Consider the following 24,365-nt stretch of genomic DNA (forward strand, 5'->3'; position numbering starts at 1 on the left):
AAGAATTGCTTTAAGCAAAAGTTAAATGCTGAGAAGGGACAGAAAAAGAAATTTAATTCAAAATAAAGATAGAATATATAAAATATTTACTAGTCCATTTACCAAAGCACACATAGAAAACACATGAATACAATTACAAAACAATCTTTATAGAAATAGATAGTTCTAAATAATTGGAGAGATATTAACTGCTTATGCCAATATAATAAAAATAGCAATGATATATAAATTAATTCACTTATTCAGTTCCGTACAATCAGACTTCCATAGAGCTAGATTAAAAAATAAATAAATCAAATTTATTTGGAGGAACAAAAGGTCAAGGATCTCAGGAGAAATAATTTTAAAAGTGGGAAAGAGGGGCTTAATAGTGCCAGATCTCAAGCCACAGGCATACCTCACCTTATTACACTTTGCTTTATTTGTACTTCATAAATATTATGTTTTTACAAATTGAAGGTTTGTGGCAGCCCTGCATTGAGCAAGTCTATCAAGGCCATTTTTTCCAACAGTATATGTACGTGTCTCTGTGTAATTTTTATAATTTTTACAATATTTCAAACTTTTTTCATTATAACCATATTTATTATGGGGATATGTGATCAGTGATATTTGATGTCACTATTTTAATTGTTTTGGGGCACCATGAACTGCACCCACATAAGATGGCAAACTTAATCAATGAATGTGTGAATTCTGACTGCTGCACCAACCAGCCATTCCAATATCTTTCCCTATCTTTGGGCCTCCTTATTCTCTGAGACACAACTATATTGGAATTAGGTCACTTAATAAACCTACAATGGACTTTAAGTGTTCTAATGAAAGAATCAATCGATGAGAAAAACTTCATTGTTGTCTTATTTTAAGAAATTGCCATAGCCACCCACACTTTCAGCAACCATTACCCTAATCAGTCAGCAGCCATCAACATTAAGAGAAGATGCTCCAACAGCAGAAAGATTATGTGTGATTCGCTGAGGGCTCAGATGATGTTTAGTATTTTTAGCAATAAATTATGTTTTAATTAAGGTATGTATATTTTCCTAGATCTAATACTATTGCATACTTTATAGGCTACAGTATAGTGTAAACATAGCTTTTATATGCACTGAGAGATCAAAAAAATTGTGTGACTCGCTTTATTGCAATCTTTGTTTTATAGTAATGGTCTATAACTAAAACTATGCTATCTCTGAGGTATGCTTTCATATTAAAAAGCAATAATCATCAAAACCAAGAGGAACTGTTTAAAAAACAAAAAAGTTGATCAGTGCAACAGGTCAAGCCCATAAGGTCTAGAAGGCAACAAATATAGGAAAGAACATTCAATAAACCAAAAAACCCTAACTACTGAGAAATTGACTCAATCTGGCAGAACTTAGAAATAGACCAGGAGTTTTTAACTTGGAGTCCAAGGATCCCCAAAGAGTTAGGGATAAATTTCAGGCAGCCTATCAGATTGGATGGGGAAAAGATTATATCCTTGTTTTCACTAACCTCTAACTGAAATTTAACATTCCCTCCAATTACTTAAAACATTACTCCTAGGAGGCTGAAAGGTGGGCATAGGCTTCATGAGACTACCAATATCAGTGACACAAAAAGGTTAATTCCCGGTTTATACCAACATTTCACATCATGTACTACAATAAGCTCCAAATGTTTACATGACTTAGATAATAAAGTTAAATCATAAATAAATTGGAGGATAAGGGAAGGAACTGCTTTTACAACTACGGACAGACATATAATGGGTGGACAAAGGACAACAGAAGATAACTGATGCTTAATTACATAAAATTGAAAAGATTTTGTACAAAATCAATGTAATTAAAACTAAGAGAACAGTTAACTGAGGGAAAATATTTGCAACAAATTTTCTAAGGTCTCATATCCAAAATACATAAGGAACCGATTCAAAAAGACATTTCCCAGTAGATAAATGGTCAAAGAACATAAACTGGCAGTTCTTGAAAGAATAAATGTAAGTTATAAATAATCATATGGAAAAAAGCTCTAAATCACTAAAAATAAGAGAAATGTACATTAAAACAACTCTGAAGTTCTCATCATAGCTATTATATTGGCAGAGATGATTAAAAAGAGAAGAAATAAAATTGTTGGAGGGAATGTGGAAAGTTGAACACACTAAGAAGAAAAAAGGGAAAGAAAATAGCATCAAATGAAATATTTAGAAAAAGAGCAAGGAGAAAAGAAGGAAGTTCAGATGGAGACAAAGACAAGAAGGGCAGCTTTGGAACTAAGGTGTTAAAGTTGACCTAAAGATCAGTTTCATATTTGTTTGTTGATAAATCAACTTTAGTATAGCAAACCATTTTTTTAAAAAAAGTAAATACTCTATTTAGATTCTGAAAACCTGAGTTTGAATCCTGACTCTAGCACTTACTACCTGTTACCTTGGATGAATCACTTCACTTCTCAGAGACTGTTTTCTCACCTGTAAAATGGTAGTACTGGACTAGTTGACCTCTAAGGTGCTTTCTAGCACTAAATTACTAAGACATACTATTCACATGGTAGAGTTAGCCCATTAGCAAAACATTTGGACAACTTCTCTTAGACTGCTATTTTACTCTCCTGTGATGTTACTCAAGCACCTGAGTTGCAAAGTTCCCTCTAACAAGAACTGCCTCTGGCTAGACCAGGGGTGGGCAACCTGCAGCCTCAAGGCCACATGCAGCCCTCTAGGTCCTCAGGGGCAGCCCTTTGACTGAATTCAAACTTCACAGAACAAATCCCCTTAATAAAAGGATTTGTTCTGTAAAACTTGGTCTCAAATCTAGCAGGTAGGCCTTGGACCTAACTCTAAATCTCCAATCTATGCCACAATATCATGACCGTTAAAGACCTGGGAGTCAGTGTTTTTCCTAAGGCAATTCACAGACCTGGAAAGCATCATCCACAAAGCTCTTTGAGGAAACCTGAGACATCATCCAAGGAACCACAGTGCCACTTGGACTGATTCCTACAACAGGCAAAAAGAGCAATTCACAGATTGCTATAACAAATGCTGAAGAGCAGTAAAAAGTTACTGGAAAGAGAGAAAAAAGGGAGGAATTGTTGTATATCACCTAAAACCAGTCCCAGAAGGGAAGAGGGAAAGTCATAAGTTTTGATTGAGAATGAGAGGGAGTTAGGGGAGATACCACCTGCCTCCAAGTGATAGGGTGTTTGACAAAGCTTGAAATTATAAATTTAGACAGCTCTGCACAAATGTCACAACTATCAGAAATTTGGGAAGGCAAATATTACACTCCCCCTAGCATGACCCACTGGCTTCAGTGCTAAAAACCTCAGTTAAACATATATTCCCAATGCTATACTGCACTTGGAGTCAATACAGCATTTCAATGAACAGCTTATCTCCACTGTCACATCTCTTAAAATACTGTATAATGTTTACGTATTTTATACACTTTCTCTGACAAGAACCTTTAAGTATTCATTTTGTTTAATCAAATCAACTTTTTATAAAAAATCAACAAACATAGGAAGATCATATTTTCTCCATCCCTTTCATTTAGCTTTTTAATTATGAAGATGTCATCTGCTATTAAAAATCATCTGTGAAAGTCTATGTTGTGTTCCCTTCTTGTGTTTTCATTGTGGATACCTTCATTTGATAGGTGAATAAAAGATTTTAAAAGATTTTATAGAAATAAGAAAATAGGCGTACAGGTATGTAGTGATTAGTTGATTTTGGTCATTTCTTTCTTTTTTTTACTTTTTCCCCAAAAGCTGTCTACAATCACCTCTAACTTGTGGAGTTTCTTTTCTCTGCTATCCTAAAAATCACTGCCTTAATGCCTTTAAAATTGTATCCCTCCCAGCAAGAATTTTTTCCTGGTGTATTTGTATGGCTGTAAGTCATATTACATTATTCTTTGAAGAATTAAAAATGAACATCACTCAAAGGGCAGTGAAAAGGTGCTCTGAGCTGTCAGAAGGCTGATGCACATAACATACAGGGAACAATGAGAAAGAAATGAAGTAAACGATATCACAAAATAAATAAATGATTTTTAAAAATAGACTGGTGATGAGAAAGAAAATTCATGAGGCACCAGTGCAGGAGGGTGACTAAGTGACCTCCACCTGATGCCCATACATGAGCTACTGAGAGAGGGAGAAAGACTACAAAAATATACTTTCCAATTCCTTCCACACAAATTATGTCATCTTTTGTTCTGAATGTTCCAGTGAAGTTCCAGAACAAATATAAAAACCAGTGATGGCTCCAACGTCTATTGACTTGGCATTTTTAATATCTGCCAAAATACACACACACGCACACACACACATACACACACACACACACACACACATACACACACACAATTAGTCTACCTTGAATAGCAGAGCACTGGCCTTAATTTCCTTATCTCTTATACAGAATTGAAAAAAAATGATTAAATTTTAAAATTCTCTCAAATTTAAATTTCAGAATGCTCCATTAAACCCCCAAGTTCAAGCACATAACTAAACAAAGAGAACTCACTCCTCAATTAATTTTGGGAATGAATTAAAGAAATTTAATAAGTATAGCCTGAGCAAAGTATAAGACCTTACTGCATGCATAAAACTACATAAAGCAATAGAAGCACAGAACTGGAGCTTTTAAAACTATTCATAATCTGATTACCTTTCCAAACTTATTGTGAACTACAGTCCTTCATGAATGCTACATTGTAACCAAAATGACCTACTTACTTATTCCCTGGATATCCATTCCTCCACATTCAGATAGAAAAATCCTCTGAAGCCCTTCACAACCTTTCCAGTCTTCTCACACATTACTACTCTATGATCCAGTGACAGTGTCTTCCTTGCTGTCTCTCACTCAAGACATTCATCTCCCCACTCCAGGCATTTTCACTGGTTTTCCCCATGCCTGGAATTCTCATCTCTACCTTCTGCCTTCTATGGCTTCCTTCAGGTCTCAGTTAAAAATCTTACCTTCTGCAAGAAGCCCTTCCAAATCTACCTTAATGCTACTTAACTCTGAGAATCCTGCTAAATTTTCCTGTATGTTTGTTCATAGTTGCTTGCATGTTGTCTCCCTTTTTTTTTTTTTTGGCCTTTACCTGTAGGTGAACTAGGCAGGCCAACACATGCCACACTACTAAATCCATTGGATATTTCTCAGACATCATCTGTCTTGACTTCTCAGTAGCTTTTCAATTAGTTTATTCAGTATTATTAGGTAGGTATCAAGGATTAGTTATTAAGCTCTAACTAGAAGACAGGAACAACGCTAAGTGTTTGGGATACAAAAAAAAAAAAGGCAACAACACTTTTTCTGCCCTCAAGGAACTCATTCCAATGGAGGTGATGATATACAAATAACTATGTATACAAAGGGTACCTACAGAGTAGATAGAATGTAATTTTGGAGGGAAGGCACTAACAACAAATGAAAAAGGCCTCCTATTGAAGGGAGGATTGAATAGAGTCTTGAAAGAAGCCAAAGAAGGCAAGAGATAGAAATAAAGAGGGAGAACATTCCATGTATGAAGGTTGGGGAGCAGCAAGTGAAAAGGCACAAAGATAAAAAAGGTATAGAATATGTGAGAAATAGCAAGAAGGCCAGAATAGCTACATTTGTGTGGAAGAGAGAAAGACAAAAGAAAGAAGGATGGAAGGAAGGAAGGAAGAAGAGGCTGTGGGAAGATAGGCACACTAGTCAACTGTTGAAGCTGTGAATCAGTACAACCATTTTGGAAAGCGCTTTGGAACTATGCAAACAAAGTGACGAAAATGTCTATACCTTTTGCCCCTGAGATTCCTTTGTTAGGTATATACCTCAAGAAGGTCATTAATAAATAAAAGTCCCCACATACACCAAAATATTTATAGCAGCACTTTGTGGTAGCAAAGAGCTGGAAACAATGTAGATACCAACAATTATTGAATGGCTAAAAAAATATTGTGGTTAATAAACATAACAGAATATTATTGTGCTGTAAGAAAGGATATGGCAAATACAGAGAAGCCCAGAAAATGATGCAGAGAACATGCACGCAATGACTACAGCACTCTAAATGGAAAGGAAAAAAAAGAAACACAAAATCTGAAGTGAAGGTTTCAAAATTACAAATAAGAATAGCCCCCAAAAAGAGATATTGTGGTACCGAGAAATCAGCGAGTGAGATCCAGACGTGATTTAAGATGTGGACTTTATTAGCGTGTGGCTGCAAGGGGTATGCACATCCAAATCAAGCAGCCCCCATCAGGGGTCGAGCTAGGGTTTATATAGAAAAGAGCATGGGAAAGAAATGCGAGGAACACTGATGAGGTAATCCAAAGATGCAGGTGTCTTTGGGGGCTATGGATGGGAAAGTACAGGGAGTATACAGGACAGGGAGGGGGATGGATCTTTGAAGTCTGGCAAGAAGAAGAGTTCTTGGGCTGGTCAAGGACACCCCTCTCCCTCTGTCTTGATGAGAGAATGCTCTGCAACAAGGGAAAGCTTTCTCACAACATAGGAACTTACTGAGGAATTGGGAGGCTTCCAGAGACATGATCTGAGGGCTGGGGCCTGAGCAGCCCAGCTCTGTGTAGCTGTACTAGGGAGAGAGATAAGGATCATGCTGAGGCCCATGCATGAATAACTGCTAGGCATAGTGTCCTTGGGCTGGGGAATGGTTGTTAGAGACAGTGTTTCTGAGACTAGGGAGAAATTGGGGCACAAGTACAAGTACAAGCACAAGCACCCAAGCACCCCATTATTATGGATCAGAGATCACACAAACCAGACCAGGTGTCCTGGTCTCTGGTATAAACATAATTATCTAAAGCAATTATATTGCAAGCTTTCTTATCCGTTTGCATTGGAGGTACGGGCTATGCTGAACTATGCAAGAGTACATTTCACTATTGTTTAGATTTAGGAGGAAAGAGGTCTGGGGCAAGATTAAGCACCAACTTTTGCTTTCCATGGCTTAAAGGGCCCTACTACCTAAATGGCAAAATAATGTTCTGTATTACAATATGAGAAGACACTTCTACCCCACTCCTTGGAAAAAGTGGAAGGTCTATGGGTGTGGTACATTAGAACACTTTAATGTGTTGATTGGTTTGTATTCATTTTTCTTATTCTTCCTTTTCTTGTTTTTTCTTTAAACAATATTCTTTGTTATAGAGAATGTCTTTCTGTGAGGAAGATGAGGGGGAGGAGTAGAGGGAGGACCAATGGGAGAAATCTTAGTGATATGAAACTAAAAGATATTAAAATAATTTTTAGAATAGACATTCTATTACATAAAAAGTCACCAAATTATACACACCATTTGACCCAATGACTAGGCATACATACCTCCCAAGGGGGTCAAACAACAGCATAGGGAGAAGTGCCATATATTTTTAAATGCTTTTAACTTTTAAGAAGTGGAAACAAAGTGGGTGCCCATTAATTAGAGAATGGTTGAACAAATTGTGGTATAGGAATATAAGAAGTAATGAATATGAAGAATTCAAAGAAACATGAAAAGATTTGTATGAACTGATACAGAGTGAAATAAACAGAACCAAGATAACAATTTACAGAATGACCAGTTATTATAAAGGAAAGCAAAATATTCAAAAACTTATAGAGCTCTGATCAATTCAGTGATTAATTATGACTTGAGCAGATTGATGGCAAAACATGTCTCCCATCTCCCAAAAAAAGAGGTGGTAGAGGTATGAAATGAGGCAGACATTTTCAGATATAGCCAAAGGGTTGGTTTGTTTAGCTTGATTATACTTAATTGTTCCCCCCAAAGGCTCTACTGGGCTGTGGAAAGTCAATGGGATATGGCAGTGTTGTTTTTTTTTTAAAGAACACAAATATTTTATGATTTTTTGAAATATTTTATGGATGTTCTTTTAAAAACAATTCCTAAAACCTTAACAATTAAAGCAGTCATATGAGGCTCTATTATATTTTTTGCTATCTAAGTAGCATAAATAGGGGGAATGAGTAACTTAGGCAAATAGTAGTAATCTCATTGGCTCAGAGAACAATTTTTTTCTTTAATTCTAGTTGTAGCCAGCTAATTCAAACATGGAAATATCTGATTCCTCTTTGACTCAGAGATGATATCAGCATTGGCTTAATAACACACTGTTATTCATCCATTGGGCATTTAGCCTAATTCTCCCCCTGTCTCTGGAAGATTACTAGGAACTTTCCTTAAGAGAGCAAGGCCTCTCTCTTTTGCCTTTGTCTCAAACATGCCTCTTCAACCTCTACCCACTTTACATATATTAATCGGCATTTCAGGATGATCATCTACATCTTGATAAGTGTTCATCTAGCCACCACTTGGTTACCCACAGCAATGGGGATTGCACTGCTTTGCAAGGAAACATTCCAATGTTGGGCAGCTCAAATGCAGCCATAATCTATCTCTGAAACTTGCCTGTCTGCTTCTAGTTCTTCCCTTTGCCGCCAAGGAGAGCAAGTCTAACAATTTTTCCACATAACAGCTCTTCAAATGCTTCAAATTTTTCAGATTATAGTGAACTGTGGGGCCACTGATAGTAAAACATGATGGAACACACAAGTGAGGGGCAGAATTTGGAGCAATTCTCTTTCAAGGTATGTGTAGCTATGGTACTCTGAAGACAGTACAGCCCTGCAGCACTCATAGCCAAGGAAAAACATCTTTTTCCTCACCCCTTATATACTCATCAATGAGAGGAATCAGGTTACACTCAGAAATACTGTATGTGTTCTTACTTAAAATCCCATCAAATGCCAAATAAGAGAAAGATCTGTGCAATCGTAAGTGTAGGGAATTCCTGCTATGGGAATACCCTTTTTAAAAACAATGTTAATCAAAACCCCTCTATGACTTAATAGATAAATCCTAGAGAATTGCCAGAGGCAAATAAAATTTAAGTGACTTGCCCAGAATCAGAAAGCTAATAGCTATTAGGAGTAAGATTAAACTCAGCTCTCTGTTCTCTATATATGCTACCATATAGTAACTTCACAGGAAGGGAAGGAAGGAGGGAAAAAGGGAGGAAGGAAAGAAGGAACAAATGAAGGAAGGAAGGAACAAAGGAAGAAAACAAGCATCCATTAATCCCTACTATGAGCCAGTAATTAAGCTGATTTCCAAATATTAGCTTATTTGATCCGCACAACAACCCTGTCAGTATAGGTGTTATTATTATCTCTATTTTACAATTCAGGAAATTGAGGCAGAGATTTAAGTGACTTGTCCAAGGTCATACAACTAATGTTGGGGGATATATTCACACTCAAAGTCTCTCTGACTACAGGCCCAGTAGTCTATTTGTGTAAATGAATCTTCTTCATATATCAAGGCATCAAGGTGGTACAGAAGATAGTGTTGGACTTGAAGTCTAAGTGTACAATGCTCTGTGCTAAGAGCTAGAGAAACAAAAATGAAGAATGATGTAAACCTTGACCTCAAAGACCATGTAGCTTATTAGGGAATCAGATGAGTCCTTCCCCAGACACATTGGGTCAAATACTATCTCTACCATTCACTACCTGTGTGACTTTAGACAAATCATTTTACCTCTCCAGGCCTCAATTTATTTATTAAATGACCTCTGAGGTCCTTCTAGGTCTAAATGTATGATCCAATAATGTAATAAAGGAAAATAAAATAACCAAAATGGTATAAGAAAATTTTCACAGAGACAGAACAATAACAACTATTATTATTACATTTAATCTAATTGCAAATATATAATTTAATATAAATTAAATATAGAATTTAAAATGATGATAATAGTATCTATTGCACAGGATTGTGAAGCTCAAATATATATATAAAACAATGCTCTGAGGTCTATAAATACTTCACTTATATTATCTCATTTCAGCCTCACAACAACCCTGTAAGAGAACTACTATTATCATCATCTTAAAGGTAATGAAACTAGGATTCAGAGAACTTAAGTCATTTGCCCAGGGCCACAGAGCCAATATGTATTTGTGGCAGGATGTCAACCTAGACCTTCCTGACTGTAAGTCCTGTACTCTCTCCATGAAACTATCCTACCTCTAAGGTGACTTTCACCTTGGGAAGGGGAAACAAGGAAGATTCCATAAGAGAATGTGGCTCCCAGAGCCTTGAAGAAAAAGAAGGTTCTTAACAAGAACCCATATATAGGGAATACATTCAAGGCATGGAAGAATACAACCTGTGTGAATTCAGAAAAGGTAAGAAAGTGCAGGTCAAGATACACCTGGATTTCACAAGGGAGGGAAACAAGACTGGAAAAGGACACTGGAATCAGGTTGCAAAGAACCATACTGAGAAGTTCATATTTCATCTTATAATCAGTAGGGAGCTATTGAAGGTTTCTGAGCAGGACATATGTAGTAGGTAAATCACACCTACTAAGTATATTAGAGGTTATATACTGTTTGGTATGTAAATTATGCATAAAAACATAGGTAACAGACTTTTAGGCCTGTTTAAAAAAAAGCTAGAAATTGAGCAAGCCATTGATGACCTCCCTGGGAAAAAAAACTCCAGGGCCAGATGGATTTACAAGTGAATTCTATCAAACATTTAAAGAACAATTAATTCCAATACTATATAGCCTATTTTGGAAAACAGACGAAGAGAGAGTCTTACCAAATTCTTTTTATGATACAAATATGGTGCTGATACCTAAACTAGGAAGAGTCAAAACAGAGAAAGAAAATTATAGATAAATTTCCTTAATGAATATAGATGCAAAAATTTTAAATAAAATATTATCAAATAGATTACAGCAACTTATCACAAGAATAATACACTATGACGAGGTAGGATTTATAACAGGAATGCAGGGCTGGTTCAATATCAGGAAAACTATCAGCATAATTTATCATATCAACCATAAAATTAACAGAAACCACATGATCATCTCAATAGATGCAGAAAAAGCTTCTGACAAATTCAACACCCATTTCTATTAAAAACACTAGAAAGCATAGGTATAAATGGAGTCTTCCTTAAAATGATAAGTAGCATCTACCTAAAACCTTCAGCAACCATCATATGTAATAGGGATAAGCTAGAAGCATTTCCAGTAAGATTAGGGGTGAAACAAGGTTGTCATTATCACCACTGTTGTTCAATATGGTACTGGAAACATTAGCTTTAGCAATAAGAGAAGAAAATGAAATTGAAGGTATTAAAATAGGCAAAGAAGAAACAAAACTATCACTCTTTGCAGATAGTATGATGACATATTTAGAGAATTCTAGAGAATCAAGTAAAAAACTACTTGAAATAATAAACCACTTTATCAAAGTTGCAGGTTATAAAATAAACCCACATAAATCATCAGCATTTCTATATATTATCAACAAAGCCCAACAGCAAAAGGTAGAGAAATTCCATTTAAAGCCACTAAAGACATTATAAAATATTTAGGAGTCTACCTACCGAAACAAACCCAAGAACTCTATGAACAAAATTACAAAACACTTCACACAAATAAAATCAGATCTGCATAACTGGAAAAACATCAGTTGCTCATGGGTAGGCCAAGCCAATATAATAAAAATGATAATTCTGCCTAAGTTAATTTACTTATTCAGTGCCATAACAATCAAACTACCAAAATTATTTTATAAAAATAGAAAAAATAATAATAAGATTCATTTGGAATAGCAAAAGGTCCAGAATACCAAGGGATTTAATGAAAAGAAATGCTAGGGAAGGTGGCCTAGCCATTCCAGATCTTAAATTGTATTATAAAACGGCAATCATCAAAATTGCTCAGTACTGGCTAAGAAAAAGAGTGGTGGATTAATGGAATAGGTTAGGCATACAAGACACAGTAGTCGATGACTATAGTAATCTACTGTTAGATAAACTCAAAGACCCCAGCTTCTGGGATAAGAACTTACTATTTGACAAAAACTGCTGGGAAAACTGGAAAATAGTATGGCAGAAACTAGGCATAGACCAAAATCTTACACCATATACCAAAATAAAGTCAAAATGGGTTCATGATTTAGATATAAAGGCTGATACTGTAAGCAAACTGGCAGAGCAAGGAATAGTTTTGTGGAGAACAGAAGAATTTTATGACCAAACAGGAGACAGAGAACATTATGAATGCAAAATAGATAATTTTGATTATATTAAATTGAAAAGTTTTTGCACAAACAAAGCCACTGCAACCAAGATTAAGAGGAAAGCAGAAAAGTGGGAAATAATTTTTACAACCGTATCTCTGATAAGGGCCTCATTTCTAAAATATATAGAGAATTAAGTCAAATTTATAAGAATACAAGTCATTCCCCAGTTGGTAAATGGTCAAAGGATATGAACAGGTAGTTTTCAGATGAAGATATTAAAGCCATCTACAGTCAAAGGAAAAAATGCTCTAAATCACTATTGATTAGAGAAATGCAAATCAAAACAACTCTGAGGTACCACATCACACCTATCAAATTGGCCAACATGACAAAACAAGAAAATGATAAATTTTGGAGATGTGGGAAAATTGGAACACTAAAGCATTATTGGTGGAGTTGTAAATTGATTCAACCATTTTGAAGAGCAATTTGGTACTATGCCCAAAGGTTTATAAAAATGTGCATACCCTTTTACCCAGCAATAATACTTCTAGGGCTATATCTCAAAGAAATTGTACAAATGGGAAAAGGACCCATGTGAACAAAAATATTTATAGCAGCTCTTTCTGTGATGGCAAAGAATTGGAAATTGAAGGGATGCCCATCAATTGGAGAATGGCTGAACAAGTTGTGGTATATGAATGTGATGGAATACTATTGTGCTATAAGAAATGATGAGCAGGCGGACTTCAGAAAAACCTGGAAAGACTTGCATGGACTAATGCTGAGTAAAGTGAGCAGAACCAGGAGAACATTGTACACAGTAACAACCACATTGTGCAATGACTAATTTTAATAGACTTAGCCCTTCTCAGCAATGCAAGGATCTCCAAAAGTCTCCTGCAGGAAAATGCTATCCACATCCAGAGAAAGAACCCCTCTATCTACTCTTTCTAGCAGGAATATTGTTGGCCTACCTATGTAAATAGAAAGACCCTTAGATAATTCTCTAAATTCTTAGCAGGAGGAAGAAAAAGAAACTTTGTTGGATCACAAATGTGATCTAGTTCCCAAAATTATTTTACACAGTACTCCAATCCAGGAGCCTCAAACTAATGGAATTAGCCTTTGCCACATGAGAAAATTTTCAGGGTTTATATCATTCTTCATTTTTGCTTTTGAGAAAGCCATCTCTAGCACAAATAGTGCTTAAAAACCTCAGACTGTAGAGCACTGTAGAGCTGAAAGAAAGCCTGGAGAGTACCTAGTCTTCATTTTGTAGGTGAGAAAACTGAGGCCTCAAGCAAGGAAGTGACTTGCTTGAAGTCGCACAGACAGTAAAGTGACAAAGCTGGGATCCAAAACTTGGTCCTACCATTCCCTGGTTCCTTCAGATCCTTCTGCTGGCATTTCCCTGGATTCACTACAGTTTGCCTACACTCAGGTAGTCTTTGTCACTAGCTTAAAAACCACCTACTGTGAATAACATAGAGCCATGAATCACTTTCACAGTAGCGTAAGCTACTGCCACCGAGAATAATATGAATTTGATGATTCAACTCATGAGAGTCAGGTTTGAAAGCCAGTCTTGGGGTCAGAAAGACTTGGGTGCAAGACCTGGTTCTGACACATGGCTGTGTGACCCCAGACAAGTTATATAGAAAGTTGCTCTCCATAGTTCTCTAAAGCTAGAAAGCTGATCTGCACTGGTAGAGAGAGTTTGCTACTTATGAAATCACATTCTTGGCCCTTCCATTCCCCTTTCCCAATTAATGATATGCAGATGATATAATCAAAACTTTTCTTACTTAAAAAAATCCGTATTTAAATGTAAGGTGGATGCTTCACTCAAGGCATAGGCTTCCTCTAATTACAAATGGAGAGCTATTGATCTTTTTTTTAAGAATAAAGTTATAATCTAAAAGGGATTTATATCTACCAGCCCCAAAACAGCTTCACCAACAAGGAGCTATTCATATCCACAATTCATATTCTGTTCTCTTTTCTCCTAAATCTTGGCTTTGACTTTTACCATCACATTTAACTGCATGTGTCAAAAACAGGAATCACTCAGAAACAATTCAGCTGAGTCAAAGACTGACTTCCTGTTCCCCACCATTTGATTTGGGGTCCTTCGCCCACTGGAAGCCCAATGTTGCCCCTTTATTATTTCCCAAAGTTAAGTGTGAGAGCACAGCATTCTCTTCTGTTAAAGAAGACTATAAGACTTTCAAAACACATTATAACTGATTTTTTTTCCTCTTTAAGATCAAAAGGGCAACAGTATTAATTTCTCTTTCCTAACCATCTTTTACAGCAGAATATTTTTTTTTCTTTTTTTGGCTAGGCAATGGTGTTAAGTGACTTGCCCAGGGTCACACAGCTATTAAGTGTTATGTGTCTGAGGCCACATTTGAACTCAAGTCCTCCTGACTCCAGAGCCCATGCTCTATCCACTGCGCCACCTAGCTGCCCCTACAGCAGGAATGCTGTTGCTAATTTTACAAAAGAAACATTGGTAGTTTTTAAAATCATAAAACTTTTAGTTAAGACTTTCATCATCAAATATTTCAAAGTCTTTTATAAAACATCACAATTTTGTTTTAGGAGAAGCAACAGGCATATAGTAGAAAAGGCACTGCACCCAGAGTTTAATACCAAAAATAATGTTTACTGTATGGACAAATCACTTAGCTTCCCTGAGACTCTATTTCCTCATTTGTAAAATGAGACCAATAATACTTGCACTGCCTAACTTACAATGCCATTTGGCAGAAAAGTGCTACTTAAGCTATATATTATTTTATAGATATGAGCTATACAATCTTCTTACAAGGAATGGCTTCACTTGGATGTGATAGAATTCAAAACCGGATAGGATCATAGGGGTTATCCAGTCCAACCTCTTCTAGAGATGAAGAAAAGATCTAAAGCAATTTGCCAGGGCTTCAAACGTTGGCTAGGATTCAAACCTATATCATCTGAATCCCAATCCCATGGCCATGGAAGTTACTATTTGCATAAGTGAAAGGAACTTCACATGGGTAGTCCCTTATACTGATGCAATCACAGGTCAGTACCATGCACCCCACAAAAAAATGTATATGTATATATACATATACATATATATGTGTGTGTGTGTATACATATATATACATATATGTGTGTATGTGTGTAGTATATGTGTGTTTCATATACATGTATATGTGTATATAAAGTTAATCATTATTATTGTTATTACTAAATAAAAGTCCTTTCTCAACTTTCCAGATCAGAGAAAAATCCAAGGATGTCAAAGTAGGAATATTGTTATTATATTGATTATTTAATTATGTTTAATTATGTAATACAAATTATTAAATAAAATATTTTAAAATATTAAATAATGTCCTTGATGTTAATATTTAGATATACTTCTCTTTTGCACTCAAGCACTAAAAAGTTATTTTCAAAGTTGTTCAATCTCTATAAATTACATTAAAAGGATAATGGATTTCAAATCTCTCTCAAAAATAATGAATCTAAGATGGCTTATTCAGAATCTTATATCTGAATTCTAATCAAGTAGTTAAAATGTACTTTCCAAATTCCCAACACAAAAGGGGCTTTTCAGGCTTAACCTTCTTTGATCAACAACCTTTAATTACCTCTCAGGCACTTAAACTATTGTTTTCTCCTCCTTACTGCACCTGTGTGGGTAGAGGCAGTGACAAAATAAAGACATGGTTTAGGATGCTTTTTTTTCTGTTCACACAGTTAAAAAATAATTAATTAAGTCTTACTTTAGTGGTCTACTTAAACCCTTCCATTACACACATGCTAATCATTATGTAACAAATACACACAAAAATCTAATGTAGAAATCAAAAATCAGTTGATTTTAAGTGACAATTTTACCTTTTTCAATTTTACCCTTTCCCCCATGTATTTCTATGGGCATATGACATTTATATAGGCTCCCTACTATGTTCACACTCTTGGTTTTATTTATGATTATTTTTTCTTCCACTCCAGTTCATATCCAAACATGTACCAAGTTCTGACCATTCTATCTCTGGAATATCTTTTTCCTGATTGGAACATTATGGCAGAACAATCACCACTGTTCATTTAGAATATTTTAATAAGCTTCTAACCCACCCCCACTCACCTGAACCTCTACCTCCATTAAAATTCTTCATGCCACCACCAGATTAAACTTCATTATAGACAAATTAGGTCATGACATGCCCTTGTTCAAAATCCTTCAAAGGCTCCATCTCACCGTCAAAGTTCAAACTTCTTTATCTAGTTTTCAAAGTCTTCCACAATTTAACAGCACGTTACCTTTAAAGATAACTTCATTTTGCTGGAAAGCCCTTCACATACAATTTCCAAACAAACTGGGTTACTCACATTCCCTCTATATTCTATATGTTTATGCCTCTAGCCTTTGTTCACATTGTTCCTGAAGTCTAGAATGTCCTCCCATATCTTTGCACATCCTATGCATCCTTTAATTCCCAGTTAAAATGCTACCTAATCCAACAAGGTTTTTTAATACCCCAATTAGTAATAAGCTTTTCCTTTTCAGATTTTACATACCTCTGTTTGCTCTTTTCTAATGTACTCAATTAACATGTATATATTTTCTTTTACAGGGTGTCCCAAAAGTCTTAGTGCCAATATTAACATTTTCTCTATCACTTTCTTAAGTCTAGACAATTAACAAAACAATAAATGAAGTTTAGATTTGTAATGTTTGCTGATTTCTAAGGTATAAATGCTCACACTGAAAATTTAAGAAGGGGCTTTCAGTGGGCATTAGCTTTTAGAACCAAACTTTTAGAAAAATCTGGCTATACCAATTTCATCCATCCTTCCTTTTCACTCAACTCTTTGCATACAGTTTATAGAATCTTCAATCTGTTTCACCCTTGAAACTGCTTTCTCTAAGGTAGTCAGAAATAGGCACAGTGTAGGTGCTTAATATATGTTTATTGACTGACAGATCTCTTACTTGCTAAATCTGATTGCTTTTTTTGATGGCTTTTTCTGAGTCTTCATCTCTTTTTTTTTTTTGGCTTGTTTGTTTACCTCTGTGCAGCATTTGATAATATTACTACTCTTGCCCTCCTGGGTACTTTTTCCTCTCTGATTTTTCTATGAAGCTGTTTTCTCTTGATTCTTTTCCTACCTGTCTTCTGGCTACTTCTTAATCTCTTCTACTGAATCATTATCCTTGTCCCTAAATCTGGATGTAATTCAAAGTTCTATCCTCAACCCTTTTTTCTCTCTCACTTTCAAGGACATCATTAGCTCATCGGTTCACTTTTCATCTCAATGCAAATGAGTCCCAAATCTATTTAATACCTCTCTTAGCGGCAGTCCTATAACAACAACTATCTATTGGACATTTCCAACTGTAGGTCCCAGAGGCAACCCAACTCAAAAATTCAAAGTAGAACTCACAGTCTTTCTCTCCAAAACCAATCCCTCATTAGTAATCTTCTCAATATCTGACTATAACAAAGGGCTGCCCACTCTCAGAAGTATAAAATAGGGAGAAGAATAAGCAATACCTATACCAGAAGTAGACTTCACTATCTCTGGACCCTGCCTTCCTAGACCTTTGTTACCCATCTTTTCCTCTTTCCCCTGGCAAGAATTGACGTACCTGATGTCACACCTTGTCTTCCTAGACTTTCATTCAGTATGTGTGTGTGTGTGTGTGTGTGTGTGTGTGTGTGTGTGTGTGTGTCCACATGGCTCCTACTGAGCTAAACTCCTGGTCTTGGCACCCCTAGTTTGGCACAAGAACCTAATTTAGCCAAGTAGATGTGCTCTAACACATACGATTAGAATTATAGCTTTAGAAGTCTAGAAACAATTTTAGAGATTATTTAGTCAATCTCTTCAATTTTACAGAAAAAAAAACTGTGTCCCAGAGAAAGGAAGAGACTTGGCTATAATTGTGCAGTAAAGAAAAAGATTTGAAATTTGAAACCAGGTCCCCAAAATTCTCCAAACACATTTCCTCTAGATAACACAGATTATAAAGCTTCAGCATTTTCAAGCATGTAGTATGTACCACGTGAAATAGAAAGTGTTACTAACATATGTTTTAAAGCTTGTTGTTGAGTCAATTTTCTATTGTGTCTAATGAACCCATTTGGGATTTTCTTGGAAAAGATACTGGAGTGATTTGCCATTTCCTTCTCAACTCATTTTACAGATGAGGAAATTGAGGCAAGCAGGGTTAAGTGACTTGCCCAGGGTCACACAGATATAGTAAATATCTGAGGCTAAATTTTAACTCAGGAAGATGAGTCGTCCTGACTTCAGGCCAGCCACTCTATCCAGTGTGCCTCCTAGCTACATATTATACATGACATACTCAAGTAGAATTATAGGTCTAAAGCTGGAAGGGACCTTCCCCCTCCTAGTCCAACCTCCTCATCTTATAGATGAAGAACTGAGGCCTAGACAGGTAAAGTAATTTGCCCCCAGGCCAGCCAGGTATTAAGTGGCCAAGCTAGGATTTGAACTCAGGTCTTAAGACTCCAAGTTCAACACCTTTTGCAATGCATCGTGCGATGTGGTTTTTGACAGTGGCCTTCCATTGATTATACGATTTCCGTCTAGGCTTCCATGAAAAGAAAAAAGTAACCTGTGGTTCCTTCTCCTCACATGTTTTCCTTACCCATCTGGTTAACAAAGTAGACTTTTTTGCCTAAGCTTGTGAAACAGGAAATATAAAAGGAAATTCCTATTCAGGAGTTTCCAGGTGTTTTGAAAAACTGTATATTCTCTATGTTAAAATACCAGCTCTGTGTATGTCTATATATGTGTATGTACATGAAAGAATTAACCTCATCTTAAAACAGGAAATGTCCAAATGACTAAAATGTTGCATTTTTCCCCTTAAAAATGAAGCTAATTATGCATTTTTTCTGAAAAATCGTATCACTTTGAGCATAAACAGTACTATTCTTGATACAAATGTTAAGTATGTTACAAACTTTACAAGATCCAACTTACAGATTTATAACAAAGGTATCATTTGGAAATGTGAATTATTAAAAAAAAAAAACCTTGTTCTGCGTATGCAGTCATCATTTTCCAAACCTTTTAAATATTATGGAGCTAGTACAAACCTTAGGTTACCTATCCACACAACATAGAATTGTTTTCTCTAAAATCTTTGACGTCTAGTTATTCAGCCTCTGAGCATTTCTAGTCATGGGGAACTCACTGCCCTGAAACAAAGCAAGCAAGGATGTTTTTGAACAGCTCTAGTTGTTAGAAAATTCTTCCTTATTTGGAGTCAACATCACCTCTGTAAATGCCACCAAGTGGTCCAAATTTTGCTCTCTCCAGTCACAAAGAGCAAGCCTTTTCTTCTTCTCTGCAGATAGAGAGAAGGGAACAGGAAGAGATATAAGGGAAAACACCTGACTGAACACAAGAAGTAGGCTCAGCACACACATACAGCGTTATAAAAGATTTATTAAAATTCTGTCATTGACTGTAGACATTATATTAGATCACAAGGGTGGGTTTTGTATCTTTCATTTCTGTTATATCTTTTCCCTGATGGGAGGGGGGAATTTAATATAGTGTTCTGAATAAGGAAAGGGAAACAAATGAGATGGAAAGTACAATATTCTTGTAATATCAGTGGAAATAACATTAAAGAAAAGATATTAACACATGCTTTGCCACTGCATCCTAAGGACCATGGGACCTTTCCATCTGACTGGCAGCTAAAAATTTTCATATGTATTGTCTCCTATATTAGAATGTTAGCTTTTTGAAGGTAGGGTTTGTCTTGCTCTTCTATTTTTATCTCCAGCATTTAGTATAGTGCCTTTCACATAATACGCACTTCATAAATGTCTTACACTATTATTTATTCATTCAATCAATCAAAGAGTTTATAGTCTGACTGGTAATACAACACACACATAAAATGATATGTGGATATATTGCTTTGCTATGATTTACAGGCAAAGATAGAGAATTCCAGTGGTATTCTAGGAAACCGTGTAATACAGTAGAAAGAGTCACTAAATTTGGAATAAGAAGACCTAGGTTGAATCCCAGCTCTGCAACTGATTTTCTATGTTGTATGATCCTGGTCACATTAGTTCACCACTTTGGGCCTGTTTCCTCCTATAAAATGAAGAAGTTAGAAAAGATGACCTCTAAGTCTCCTTGAGGCACCTAGTGAGACAGTGGATATAGCACTGAGCCTAGAGTTAGGAAGACCTAAGTTCAAATTCAACCTCAAGACAGTTACTAGTTGTATGACTCTTGGCAAGTCACTTAACTTCTGTTTGCCTCAGTTTCCTCAGCTGTGACAATAATAGCACCTACTTTTCAGGGTTGTTGTGAGGAACAAATGAGATAATGTTTGTGAAAGTGCTTAGAACAATGCACATGGTAGGTGCTATATAAATCTTATTCCATTCCTTTCCCCTTCCATTCTGGTGCTAAACTTATGAACCAGGATAACATGTAACTGTACAAGAACTCCATCCACAACATCACTGACACATGGTCACCAAGCCTCTAAATGAAGACTTCCAGGGAGGGGAAACGTACTAGCCCCTACCCAAAGCCACTCATTCCACTTTTATACTGCTTCTAAGTATTGAAAATGTTATTACTCTTTCTTTCAAACAGTTTTAATTATCTCTTGTCAAATGCAGAATACAGAAAGATTGATTCAGGTCTGGCAAATATGAAAGAAGATTCATTTTCTAGTTTTTCCAGGCCATGCTAACATAAGAAGATGAAGAGTAAACCTGAATTATTAGCTATAAAACTTATGAAATTATTTCTAGAATGAATAGATACCACTTCACAAGGCCATACTAAATGTTGACAATAGGTCCACATTTAGGGGACTTTTCAAATGTAATTGACATTCTTTTGCCAACTGAGCCTATGAAATGGCAAAAAATTAAAAGGTGGATCTATGGGCAGCCCCCACATGAATTCAACCAATGATGTATTGACAAATAAGTATCAAACAAAAGACTGTCACATAGACCTGTTTCTAAAAATTGAGATGTTCATCATAGCAATACAAAACCAAGGGACTGCTATCAGAAAGTACAGAAAATTATCCTTTGAAAGCCTAGACTTATTTGTGCAGATTTTGCAAGAAAACAGTATATACTGAGAACATTATGCCTACAGATTACAAACTATATTGGAGGAAAAGTTCTCAAAATATATAGTAGAGACAGTGGAGGAAATCATAATAATTTGGGAACAGGGTGAAAAAGATATCTGCCTTGTCACCCTGACTGCAATGGGAATAAGTCCTTTCCTGCTATATTTCTTTTATGTTTATTCTTTGGTGGATTCTTGGGCAGGTAGAAAAATCATTGTTTTTTATAACCGGATAAAAGCATCATTGGGACAACTTCTTGGAATTTTGGTTTCAAAAGCCTAAAATGACGAAATTGAGCCCAGATGATTTCTAAAGTTCCTTAGAGCCCCAGAATCTGTGATTTCATGAAAGTTTTCTCATTACAATACTTTAAAAAGGAAGTCCTACACACCTGCCTTGGGGAAGGGAAGAAGCTACCAACTATGGTTACTCCACCCAATATAAAATAAGAAGAATGAGGATAATCATCAAGAAAAGCAGTGTGGCGTAATGAATATAGGACCATTCAAAGAGTCAGGAAGACCCAGGTTCTAGTCTTCATCCTGATGTATATTGGCTGTATGACTATGAGCAAGTCATTTGTTCTCTCAGTGCCCACATCAACTTATCAATGAGCTGCTGATCTTAATAGGTAGAAAGATTTCCCATATCAGAAGTTCCTAGTGTGCAGCAGTGCAGTGAATAGAGCACTGGCCCTGGAGTCAGAAGGACTTGAGTTCAAATCTGGCCTCAGACGCAATACTTACTAGCTGTGTGACCCTGGGCAAGTCACTTCACCTCAACTGCCTCACCAAAAAAAAAAAGTTCCTCACACAAATGAAATCAGAAATCTATATTTTTTTTTAAATTTTAATAGTACCTAAAATTTCTATAATGCTTTAAGTTTTGCTCAAAACAACCCCCCAGTGTAGAAAATAACATACCTCCCCAACCTGAAAACTCTTTGTGAGCTGCATGAACTTGGAAAAATTACTTACATTTGTGTGGACTGATAAAGAGTGAAGTAACCTGAACCTGGAGAACAATTTACATAATAACAACTGTAAAGAAAAATAATTTTGAAAGACATGACTCTGATCAACACAATCATGATTCCAGAGGACTGATGACAAAACATTACTACCCACTTCCTAACAAACAGAAGAAACACACTTCTTTTTTTAATATGGATAATGTCGGAATTTGTTTTGCTTGACTGAGCACGTTTGTTACAGGGTTTATTTTCCTTTGTTTCTTTTTAATTGAAGTGGTGGGAGAGATAGAAATAATCAATTCTTAATCAATTTTTTAAGTTAGTTCACTTCTTGGGACTTCAGTTTCACCACCTTTTTAAAATGAGGAAGTTGTACGAAATGGTCTCTAAGGTTCCTTAGAGCCCTAGATTCTACAATTCGGTGATTTCATGAAAGCATTCCGGTTACAGTGCCTTAAAGGGGAATTCCCACACACCTGACTGAGGAAGGGAAGGAAGTTATGAATTCACACTATGAGTCTCAAATCATTTTTTAAAAAATAACAGCAGCTAATGGTACCAAGTCCTTTTTTCCCCAACAGGTTGCTTTGCTAAGTTACTATCCAGACATTACTATCATAGCAGTTCCAAAAGCTAAAGCCCTAAGAAATTGGTCCGAACTGCCACCCTCTAGGGATGGTCCAGCTAGGTGGTACAGTGTATAGAGCACCAGGCCTGGAATCAAGCAGACCTGAGGTCAAAACCAACCTTAGACACGTAGTAGCTGGGTGACCCTGTACAAGTCATTTAACCTTGTGTGCCTCAGTTTCCTCATCTATAAAATGAGCTGGAGAAGGAAATGGCAAATCACTCCAATATCTTTGCCAAGAAAATCCCAAATGGGCTCACAAAGAGTCAGACAGAATTAAAAGACTAAATAATAACAACAAAAAGCAATGGTCCAAATGTATCAGAATATTTCACTTACCTTCAGGCGGTGGAGGAGGAAATTCCTCAGGATCCATATTACTCTCTGCAACTCTGAACTACCTCCTTAACTCTACTTCCTTAACTGAATGGAGGTGCCTAAAAGAAAGACAAAAAAAAAAAAGATGAATTCTGATTTCAGATAACTCTGTGATTACCATAAATTCTTCAGCTAGAATCTCACCAAAGGCATTCTTGCACTACGCAAATAATGATAGCTAGCATTTATTATCCCTATTTTACAAATGAAGAAACTGAGGCAGACAGATAAGCAAACCCTGCTTGCCCAGGGTTACCCAGCTAGTTAGTGTCAGATGCTAGATTTGACTCCAGATCTGGTATTCTATATTCTACGACACCTAGTGACCCCTTAGCTTTGTCAGATGTAGCAGGAAAGAATATTATATTTGCTACCAGGAGACCTCAGTGCAAGGGGCATCTAGGTGGTGCGGTGGATAGAGCACGGCCCTGAAGTCAGGAGGACCTGAGTTCAAATTCAGCCTCAGACCAAACACTTACTAGCTGTGTGTGACCTTGAGCACGTCACGTAACCCCAATTGCCTAAAAAAAAAAAAAGGCGACCTCAGTTCAAGCCTCTAGTATTCTCCCTTGCTGGACCAAGTTATTTAATCCCTCAGGGCCAATTCATCTGTGAAGTGAGATTAGACTGAATTGTGTTTAAGATTCCTTCCACCTCACAATCTATGATTTTATTAGCCGAAGATCCTATTTGCTATTTGTGTCACCTTGGACAAGGTGTAGTCCTTTCCACTTCTAAGTCCAATGAGCCTGTTTTCTACGTATCTGAAAGATGAGGAAGAGGTATACTTTCACTAAAGTGGGAAAATTAATTTTCAAGAAGTGGAGGAAACCAGTTAAATTAACATAAATGAATGCAGGTTGAAGCACACTATTTTCACTTCTTTGTGGGTTTTTTGATCATTTTACCTTTTGTTCTGTTTCTTCGTTCACAACACAACTAATGTGGAAATATGTTTACATGATTGCACATGTATAACCTATCAGATTGCTTGCCATATTTGGGAGACAGGAGAAGGGGGAGGGAGAAAAATTTGGAACTCAAAATCTTTCAAAAAAAGAATATTGAAAATGTCTTGACATGTAATTGGAAAAAATAAATAATATGAAAAAATTAACATAAATGCCCTCTCTTTTCTATACCATTAAACCACAGT

The 24,365-nt window shown here is 36.2% G+C and overlaps 1 protein-coding gene across 4 annotated transcripts in view; it reads right to left on the reverse strand.

The window, feature by feature from the left end:
* ARHGEF10 (Rho guanine nucleotide exchange factor 10) overlaps positions 1-24,365 on the reverse strand; it is a 213,484-nt gene that overhangs the window by 156,174 nt on the left and 32,945 nt on the right. For all 4 annotated transcript variants that reach the window (XM_078149742.1, XM_020973007.2, XM_020973005.2 and 1 more), the window contains exon 2: positions 23,171-23,268. In XM_078149742.1, coding sequence (XP_078005868.1) covers positions 23,171-23,207 — 37 coding nt within the window. In that variant the 5' untranslated portion in view covers positions 23,208-23,268. The remainder of the gene's footprint in view (positions 1-23,170; positions 23,269-24,365) is intronic.

The sequence above is a fragment of the Phascolarctos cinereus genome, unplaced genomic scaffold (genome assembly GCF_003287225.1).
Source record: "Phascolarctos cinereus isolate Bilbo 61053 unplaced genomic scaffold, phaCin_HiC Scaffold_2;HRSCAF=192, whole genome shotgun sequence".
Classification (NCBI taxonomy): domain Eukaryota; kingdom Metazoa; phylum Chordata; class Mammalia; order Diprotodontia; family Phascolarctidae; genus Phascolarctos; species Phascolarctos cinereus.